We start from the raw sequence: 10,921 nt of genomic DNA on the forward strand, positions 1-10,921 counted from the left end.
GATGAGTAACCTGACGAGACAAGCTCCGGGCAAAATCACATTTCGGAGATGGAGTCCAATCCCTTCCACATGACGTAAGACGTCATGTGACGCTACCAGGAACTAAAAGTAAACAAGCCTGAATTGGGGAACGAAAATGTTATGTAGCGTTATTTTCCCCTCTTTATCACAATTTTGTGGCCTTTGTGGTGATTTATCCATAATGCCTTGCGAATTTATACCCCGATAAGGACAAGTTGAAAACTGGTGAGACAACTTTCAAGTTGTAAATAGTCAGTTCTGTAGCTGCTAATGATAGCTAGCTTGGGTTAGGTTTGTCATTGCATTATTTGAAAATTATACATGATTTCTTTTGCTTTGTTGTTGTCATCCTAAGTTAAAGCTGCATTGCGCCCCTTCACTTCCAAAATTACACTTGCTATATTATTTAGTTTGTTCGTTTGTTTGAATCTATTCATTCCAGATTCAGCAATGTTAGCATTGAGATCGTCCGAGGAGGAGTCTCCAGAGATGGAGGACATGGACACCTCAGAGCCCAACTGGTGCTGGTTTTACCTGGCTGAGTGTGGGGTGTGGCATATGTTTGAGGTAGTCACAGGACAACTTACAGAATCAAAGCACACTTTTAATAGCATGTATACATGATTCCTTACCTGTTGCCCTTAACTCTGTGTTACAATATGTCTAAATGTGTTCCAGTGAGATCAAATATTAGAAGATTGTCCAAGTCAGTCAGTTCAGATTCCTTCAAGTATAAAATTCCTGAATGCAAACTGTGACTGGCACAAAAGGCCAAAAGTACTATTAATCAGTACAGACTTACTGTAAATCCTATGGTATTGTTGGATTCCAGTCACTCATTACATAGACCTTTGTACAGTAGTTTTTCAATCTTATTTTATTGCCACATAGTCAACAGGCAAAGGTAATATGCAGAGCTACTTTTGGTATGTGATTTAACATGAAAGTGTAATCAGATTGTCTTTGGCATCACTTGAGTTTGTGACAGAAATTAGAGTGGATGTGGTTCTGAACACCAAAAACATCTAATTTTAGTCTGTTATGATGGAAAAAAAAACATGCATTGAGATAAATAATCCAGGATTTTGAGAAAACAAAGCCTTGTGTGGCTTGTGTGACCAGAAGATGGAAATCAAATTTTGTTTTACCCTAAAACAAAGCAGCACATGCCTATTAAACATCCCTTATTTAAAAGTTGATTGAACACATAGGGAAAACAAAACAAATCAAACCAAAAAAATGTAAATACACAAGTATGTGAAACGTTTAAACTTAAAAAGTTATCTTAGGCCCCAACTATACCTACATATGTGTTTTAATTTCCCCTGTCAGATTGATCCTAGTGCAGCCTGCTCTGTGACCAGCGCTCAGATTGAGCAGTGCTACAACAGGAATCAACGAGGTGTCATGGAATTCTACACAGCAAAGTACACCTACAGACTGGACTTTTCAGGTCATACAAAAATACATTTAACAAAAGTATGACATAATCATTTGTCATTTGTAGTATTTAAAGCCTTATTCAATTTTTTCCCAGTTATGCGGCAGATAAATGTAACAACAGGGAAGCAGCGGCCAATCAAACGCTCCCTCCATTCTGCAACTGGTTTCAGGTAAGGCTTTGATGATCAAAGTGAAAACTTTGAAAATCTTTAGCCTTTAGGGTGAGGTTGTGAGATGGCGTTTTATATGACGGCGTTGAGAAAATCAGGAAAGTAAATACCATAGAAAACTGTGATAGGAGAGAGGGATGTCCTGCAGCAAAAAGGTAATGGGTCCATGGTTGGAATGAGGTGGCCACCTAAAGGTGTCTAGTCTGTACATTACATCCAAGATGTAGTCACTGTGCTAAACCGAGGCCTTAAGAACGCACAGACTCTGTTGAGAGGTTTTTCTTGAATGAAAATTTCTCTGAAAACTATGTAAATGTACTGACATACTCCATTCTCTTTGTCTCATTTCTGTCAGGTTTATTTGTGATAACCTTGCCTTGCCTGTGCCGTGTCATTGGGAAAGAATCAATACAGATGAGCCTTACCAGGTGAGTAGGACGGCTCTTACTGAATCAGAAACACACATTCAAACAGCTGTGCTACAAGAAAGGGTTAGCCTTCATTCCAGAGAGATTAGATAATATTACTGAAATTGTGCTGACTCACTGGTGTCACACTGTCTTTGCAGCTATTAGAGCAGCACGCTGACACTGTCAGCACACCACCACAGACAGTCTGTTAAGATCACTGTGACTCTGAATTTCCCTTTTGGGATAAATGAAGGAGATTCTATTCTATTCTATTCTATTCTATTCTATTCTATTCTATTCTATTCCACAGCTGTTTTTCTACCATTCCATTGGTTTATTCAAATCTGATGGAGAAAAAGTTTCTGTGCTGAGGCTGTCATAAAAAAATCTTCTAAAAATGATGACATTTAGCTCCTTTAAAAAATCCCCTGAATATTCAGAAATATTCACACATAAAGAAAAAAATGCACAGTATTTCAAATAAATGATGTTTTTGCATGTTTACAAGCAAAAACACTTGTCTGAGAGTGTACTTGTCTTAGAGCAAATAGTTGGTAGCAGTGGACGTACGTATGTGGTGCTGAAAATGATCTTACCTCCTTAAGGGGGGCAAAGCAAAAAAGTTTGGGAACCACTGCTTTAGATAGTGAAGGAATATATAAGATCAATATTTCTTTGTTTTCATAATAAAATAATAATGCAATTATTGTGTTTGCAAACTATAATACGTTCAAAATATTCGCCATTGCATGATTTGATCAAATCCTTCAGCTCTAGATGACACAAAGCCAAAACAACCCCTAGCTTTTATTATTCCTGCCATAATAATTATGAAAATAATAATAATAATAATAATAATAATAATAATGATAATTACAATAACAATAAATTATATTTGTAAAGCACTTTATATTAGAAAACCTCAAAGTGCTACAGAGCAACAAATGGAACGATAAAATATGAGATTTAAAATTAAATAGGGAGCCTATAGTTAGGTAAAAGCTTTTCTAAATAGAGAAGTCTTTTGGTACCATTTAAAGGCATCTGCAGTCTGTTGGAAGTTCCTTGAGGTACTGAGGGTCATGACCGTGGATGCATTGATGGGTGAGGAGGGAGACCTTGAATTCAATTCTGAGTGGGACGAGGAGCCAGTGGAGGGTTTTCAGAAAGAAGTTGATATTAGGGATGTTCAACAAAAAAAAAAAAAAAAGGGATGTTCGATACCGAGTACTGATACTACTAGTACTTTTGATACATACAATTTCAGTTAACAGTGACTCATCATTGTGATCAAAGACAGCACAGTCACTCTGCTATTAAGTCCAAATAAAACACAAACAACTCTCTCTGAGTTTAGAATTTTTTTTTGATAAATATATATAAAAAAATTAACAGTGCACAATAAAACTAACAACTTTCAGAGTTTAAGTCTTTTTAAAGTAAACTAAAGTGCAAAATAAAACAGTTTAACAGTTAACTCTGCCTGGTTCACTCATGTTGTCTGAACAGGACCTGACGCACATTTGCTGTGGTGTTAAACCACAGCAATTAGCAGCAACTCATGGTGAGGAGGACTTACTCAACGTAAGATTTTCTTGCCTAGAGTATCCCCTGCTGGTATCTGCACTAGGGGTGTCCCGATATTACATTTTCACTTCCGATACGATACCGATACTGCAGCATTGAGTATTGGCTGATACCGATATTAATCCGATACGATATCAGCATTAAACATGCATACTTTTATTACTTATTTTGTAGTATGTCTGTCATGTTAGAAAAGGCTTGATTAAGTGATATTATTCAAACAAAGAACAGTAGTCAGCAACAGTAGGTATGAGGAAAAACTGACCTATTCATTATTAACCAATGGGTAACAGAAACTGCTTATATCGGAGATTTTAGATGCATTCTGATACGGTACCGATACTTGTTTTTTTGCTGATATCGGACCGATATCCAATATCAATATCGGACTGGGACACCATTAATCTGCACCCTTCACGAGTACCGATACCTTGAAAAAAGGCTGGTATCGGCTCGGTACCAATACCAAGTAATGGTACTTGCCCATCCCTAGTTGATAAGTTTGTATTTGCGGACCCTTAGCAAGATCTTGGCAGCGCTGTTTTGGCTGAGATCTGCACATCACTCAGTTCACCTTCTAATCTCTGAATTAGTTTGTAACACACATTTTAGATTTGTTATTCACACTAGTGGTCTGAGCTTCGTAATCTTATAAGATGTGGAAAATGACACTAAGTCATTCTGAAGCGTTCACACATCAAACACGCTGACTTTGTGAAGCACCAGAGTCAAGTTGGTGGTGCAAACACAAGCAAGAGTAGGGCCCACCACGACAGGTAGCGTCTGCAGACCAAGTCCACAAGACCAGGTGTTCTTGACCCCAGTTGCTCTGTTCCATACACCTTTATGCTTTTCCTTCAGAGCAGACTCGGTGCTGAGCAACTGGAGCAGAAGATGTAAAAACACCAAAAAACAACCACAGAGGAATACAGGTTTCAACCAGCCTGGCCTGCTGCTGTATCAGGCTCATGTGAACTCTGCCATGGCTGTGACCAGACTGTCCCTCAGCTGACTGAGAGAGCTACACAGAGCTCTATGAAACCTTTGGTAGAGCAAAAGGTGGAAAATATCTTCACTCTGTCCTATTGAAACCTGGTCAACATGTGGCGCTAGATTGACTATACAGCTTTGTTTTGTTATTTCATGCCATTTATTAACAGCTGTGAAGCCATAATGTACTTACTATTCAATGTCACTGAGTGAAGCAGTTTATAGCGTTGGAAGCACAATGAATTAACACAACAGACTAATTTGAATGACCACATTAAACTCTTTCTACAGATGTTTTCTGGTCTCATTCCACACCAAGCTTTGGGGATATTTTATCTGAGTTATAGATTTACTTTTGTTTACATGCCAACATGTGTGTTCTTGTGTTTGCAGGTCATTCAGCTTGGTAGAGACACCTATGAGTTTAAAGAGGTTGCAAGACTGTATGAAAGGACCATGGACCATCCAATCAAATGCATTCAAAGGATTCAGAATCTGGACTTGTGGGAGTTTTTCTGCAGGTAGACATTTATTTTTGTTTTGTTTTGTGTGGACTGGTTTCTTTCTTGTTCATAAATTAATTCTCCAAGCTTCTATAAAATTAAATAAAATACAACCCAGTTTAAAGAATTCTCACTTTTTCTGCCACATAAAAGAGTTCATGTGTTAAAGTCAGTTAGTTTTGACCACATCCCTGTAGTGTCTGTCTGCTCTGTATCTAGAACATTCTTCTTTGGAATAACTGACGTGTTGTTGTTGCTTGGTTCAAAGGAAGAAAACCCAGCTACGAAAAGTCAAGCGCACACTTGATATTGAGGAGCGAATGCTCTTTCATGGCACAGGACACAGCAACATACAAGCTATATGTACTTTTAACTTTGACTGGCGGCTGACAGGAAGCCATGGCGATGTCTATGGCAAAGGTAGATCCTTCTGCGTCGTGTGATGCAACATGAAACAATTTGCTTTCTTGTCTCAGTCTGATTTTTCACCTTTTCGTTTCTATTCTGCAGGGAGCTACTTTGCCAGGGACGCCAAATATTCTAGTAAATTCTGTCACACTACAGGGAAGCACAGCACCACGCTGCAGAGACATGGACTTGCTCCTCCAATATTTTCTTGTGAGCCTCCGTATAAGACGATGTTCCTAGCCAGAGTGATTGTTGGAGAATACACAGTCGGACATCCCATGTACTGCAGACCACCTTCCAAGGACGCCAGCTTCACCAACTTCTATGATAGCTGTGTGGACGATATGGCCAACCCAAAGATTTATGTTATTTTTGACAGCAATCAGATTTACCCTGAGTATCTGATCGAGTTCTACTAAAAACTCAATGAGAAGAGATGAACGTTTTCTTCTTTTAGCCGACGCTTGATCAAATACATGGACATATTTTGGATACAGAGTAGAAAAGATGGCTTTGGATGGACAAAGAAGCAGCTTATTGGGCATTCTTCTTTCAGACAGATCCAGTAGCTAACTGGAGCATAGGTCATCTTAAGTGCCTTTGGGAGAAAATAAAAAAAGGAGTGAGACAGTAAAGGCTTTGTGTTGTACAGCACATCTTTACTTGGCTCTGACAGTTGGAATGCTTCGGTTCACTGAACGAGGATGAGAAAGACCAGATTTTGTGGCAAACTTTGTAATTCATGCAGATCCTGTGCTTGCTTGTTCAATCTCTGTGCACAGTTGTGTAGAATAAGAGTGAAGTTAACAGCCTTTGCTTTAGAAGTGATGTCCTGCCATCAGCTGCAGTTCCACGCATGAGCAAAAAGTCATGTGGACATGATTCTAAGTGACAAAACCAAAAACAACTTAATGTTCCAAGTCGCTCATTTGGAACTACGATCCAGTAGTCATCAACATGTATGTGTACCTAGTACGACGTATTACGCAGGCATGGATATTTCTTTGTTTTTATTCCTGAAAACGCATCTACCTCTGCATTGTTTCAACCATGCATCCGTGCCCTTTCCCCCCTTTCCATGAAAGGTTTTTGTAACTGTGTCACAATGACATAAATTTAGTGTCTTGTTCTTTCGTGGTTCCTTAAGCAATATGTGTTGGTGTGTATTTTTCTGACGTCTATCCTTGAACAGACTTGACAGTGGCAAAAGGTTGAATTTTGTCAGAAACAAAGTTCAAACCAAACAATAAAAACGTCAAATTCAGCACCCAAAACTCAACAGTGTGATGTCAACACCTGCCAACGCCTTTCATAATCAGGAAACGTAGGATGTCCTTACAATGTCATTATTTTTAAGAATGTATCAGCTACATGTGTAGTACTGTAATGAGAAATGGTGTAATACTGCGTTGCTTTGTGCGCCTGTTAAATCTGTTGTATGAATGTGTGATTTTGAGGAGAGTAGCACAAAGGCTAATATCTTTGTTTACCACTAGGTGGTGTGAGAGAACCGCATTTCCCATAGGTAAATACAGACAGGTTACGGTTTAGTCCTATTATAACAGGTGTGTGAGTGCAGACCCAGCTGAAGCTACATATTGTGTCTGTAATTTGCATGTTACAGGTAATAAACTTTTCACTTAAGGTGTATCTCTAAAAAAAACCTTAAAAATAATGAAAATTGCAAAGTCCCCTTAGAATAACATTATCTTAAATTTTATTTTGGTTTTCAAGGTTTATGTCTTTTTTAAGTTAAGGTTACTCTCACCTGATGTGCGTCCAACTGTCCCACCATACACATCATAGAGGGAGGAGGCACAAGGACCTGGGTGCTGTGGTCCCATTGGAGCCAGCTGCCTGAGTCCGAGGGCTCTCCAGTCCCCAAAGTCAGCTTGAGACAGGGGAAGAACCAGGTTCAGTCCGGGGACCAGACATCCCTGCGTTCAGGGCATCTTAACAACTCTCTATGAATTTCTGGGATGTCAACCACCAAGAAGGGACTCCTCCTTCTTTCCTGAGACTTGATTTTAGGCTCACAATGAAAACACATCTGTTCCCATCAAAGATTCAAGATACACAAATAACCTCATAAAGGGTGTATGAAATCCAGTGTTCAGTTACCCTATTATTAGAACATAGGTGTACCTTAAAATCCTATTATAGTGCCTCATATACATCCAGACTCTTAGAAAAACAGAGATATACGAAAACTCTTATCTAAAACTTTAGTTTATAGTTCATAGAAATAAGGATTTAAAGACCTGGTGTGTAAGTGTGGATGTTTTTTCACCTCAGCTCACTGAATTATAATCCCATCCAGATGATGTTGTATCTGGAAAGTTTGCACTTCTATTGAAAGATAAAATGATGTGGAACAGTTACAGCACGCTAATAGTTCAGTAACTCAGTATACGTCAATGACTGTATGAAAAACAAAGTGACGTAACTCTCAGCCATGTTAAAAGTGTTTCCCTGTCTCAATGTGATGTTTGAATGCTGTGAAGCTTCACATTTCTATCATTTGTTTATTTTTTTTATCTCCTTTTCCCCTCCTTACACTTTTGTGTTTACCAGAGATTAAACACTTTGCTGTCATATGGATTCAAATACAACCATAGGAAACCAGGTGTGAACTGTCAGGTGAGAAGTTAATATTTAAAGGCCTCAAAGTGGAGCTGACGCTTTATGATTGTACTTTGGCGCCCTCCTGTGGACAAAGCGGTCAAACAGCGTAAAAGGAAAAAAACTTCAGAACGTCTCCATAATGCTTTGTCATGCCATGCTAAAACATAGCAGATGAAAGTAAAGACCAGTCAGATTATCAAAAATAAATGGATATAATTTAACTACATTTTTGACCTGGCTGTAAATTGTAACAATTTGTGGTCGTTTGAGGTTTTAACTGTTAGTTGCTTTACATATAGAAAGGTCTAAATTACTTTTAAGCCATATACCCAAAGTGATTCAGTGTATTCCACTTAGATTTTTAATGAAGTTTTATAAGATCATTCCTTGAGGAAATTTGCAGAATTACAGTAGCAAAAAACAGTGTACAGTGCAAACAAAAGTACATTAAAAATATATAAAGATAGAACAATAACTTGAAAAAATTATGTACAGAACAATTTAACTACAAGAAATATGTACAGTCGAAATACAAGTACAAAATGCACAGACTGATAACAGAGGTAAAAACTATTTACAGAACAATGTTATTGTTCACATGTAAAGATTGCACAAGTGCGATCTTTATCTTATACAGCATAAAACCTGATTAAAAATGTAAGTGGAATAAACTTTCCTCACTATTTGGGACAAAGAGGAACATCTGTACAAAGGCATTTGTTTTCATTGTTATGTACATTGTCAGAAGCCAAACAGACGTAACATTTGTTCTGGACATTTCAGCTCATAAGCCTGTTCTTTTATGGAGAAATATCTATGAGCAGATACTGTAGTGGTATGGACTATTTTGGGCATATTTCTCTCTTGCTTGCTCTTCCAACCAGCTCATCCCTCCAACAATGACATCATCATTCTCTAATCTCTACGGTAAGTGGATTTCTTTAAAACTCCTTTTAGGTGAGATATGTGTAAACTCCACACTTACTTAAAGGTAGGGTCTGCAGGATTTTCCAAGAAAATAAAATGTCACTTTAACAGTCTCCTATGGGCCTCTCTACATGTGTGTCAATGTCTGTGTCTGCCTCAACCCCCTCTTCTGCATGTTGATGTTTTGGTTAGGGAGGAAGAAAAACACAACCAAAATAAAACGAAATGGGCTAGGCTAGTGAGTGTGTTAACGTAGCTTTAGTTGGAAACAGAGGGTGTGTGCTACAGCTGGCACTGAGCCAAAGAGGAGGAGCCAAGTTTGATTGTTCACTAAAAAAAGAAGCGAAAATTCCTGCAGACCCTACCTTTAAATATCCACATGTTGACTGACTAATATACTTATTTAAAAAAAAGCTGCACTAGCTGAGAGCTTGTTTTTATTTAGGGAAAAAACTTCACTTTTTTCTTTACAAAACACAGCACATGTTCAGCAACACATTTTCCATAAATTAACCAGATATTACAAGCATCAAAAAACATGTAACAACTTTTAAGAAGCTCTCTCTGTGTCACTTTCCCTTTTCTGTGACAGGAATCAAAAACAGATGTCCCTGAGCAGAGAGAAATTATTCAGATTAAAAAAAAAAAGTGAGAGCACAGTGTTGGCTTTTTCACGAAATAACATATTAATAAATTAAGTTTAATCACATAGAAAGAAACGGCTTTGTTTGACACAAGGAACACAACACAAAGGTGAGAACAGTTTCTGCTCGGTATGGCAAAGACCTCGTTCAAGCAGACAGATGCTGCCAAACCAGAGATATGTTTTCACTCAGAGAATACTTCTTGATTTTAATACCCTATGCTACTTGAAATGCAACTTGTCTGAGGGCAACTAACTAATATTTAACTGGGATTTTTAACTTATGGAGATTTAATAAGAATGACATCAAAGGCAGAATTTACATTTGGAAAGCTGGAAGAAGCTTTACCAACATAACTTATAAAAGAAGTCAAAATGGCTGCTCAGTCTTTACATCAGACGAAGAGTTCATGAGCCAAACCACTGATCAGCACGTCCTGTAGGTGTCTCATAAGTACATATCTGCTGTGACTCAAGGATCAGCTTGAGTCTTAAATTACTACCAGTTTCAACCATAGACTGTATATGGAGTGGACTGTGTGGCTCTGCCTTTTACCTTTGTAAGAGCCAAAATATCCAAGAGTCTGCAAGGTAGAGACTATGAGGGGCTCAGAGAGAATCTAAGTGGGGCCAGGTAGAAAAACGCTTAATTTTTTTTATTACAAAAATCGAATCTCTTCTCGGTTCTCCATACATATTTTACTAATCCAGAAAAAACTACACAAGAATGGCAGCTGTAAATCATCATTAAACGTGGCATAAATCCACGTTTTTAACGTCTTGTTATTATGAAAAATAAATTTTTCAGAAAAAAGAGGACTTGAACAAAACACACCCCAATACCATCTTCATATCACCACAACATACAAATATTTCTACAAGGTGTATCTATTTTTTTTAAAGTTTGACCACAGCTCATCTGGAATGACTGGGGAGACAGATTTTGACCTTTACTGCAGCCAGCCACCAGGGGGAGCAGATTTGTGGCGACCTCACTTCAAAACAAACAAGATGACGTCCATCTTTTATTACAGTCTATGGTTTCCACTTTGTAACATAATAAGGTTAATGGGTGGTTAATGGCACACAAATGAAATGTTCTAAGCTAGTAACGGCTAATGTAGCCTAGAGCTGAAGCTTTGAGCAGCAATGGAGAGCAGCTACTGAAGAGTCAAAATGATACTTTTTTTGGGG

At 38.1% G+C, this 10,921-nt stretch overlaps 1 protein-coding gene across 1 annotated transcript; it reads left to right on the forward strand.

Annotated features, from left to right (window-relative positions):
* The first annotated feature begins 226 nt into the window (after window positions 1–226).
* LOC141810328 (protein mono-ADP-ribosyltransferase PARP11-like) lies at window positions 227–7,136 on the forward strand. Its single transcript, XM_074697743.1, has 8 exons — window positions 227–246; window positions 464–588; window positions 1,354–1,474; window positions 1,559–1,634; window positions 1,990–2,062; window positions 5,015–5,142; window positions 5,393–5,544; window positions 5,635–7,136. Exons 2-8 carry the CDS (start codon window positions 472–474, stop codon window positions 5,949–5,951), a joined length of 984 nt encoding a protein of 327 aa, XP_074553844.1. The 5' UTR covers window positions 227–246; window positions 464–471; the 3' UTR covers window positions 5,952–7,136.
* Window positions 7,137–10,921: the final 3,785 nt, after the last annotated feature.

Source organism: Halichoeres trimaculatus, unplaced genomic scaffold (genome assembly GCF_033239565.1).
Source record: "Halichoeres trimaculatus isolate MK-OKI-2021-1 unplaced genomic scaffold, fHalTri1.1 fHalTri1_scaffold_21, whole genome shotgun sequence".
In the NCBI taxonomy this organism is placed as follows: Eukaryota; Metazoa; Chordata; class Actinopteri; order Labriformes; family Labridae; genus Halichoeres; species Halichoeres trimaculatus.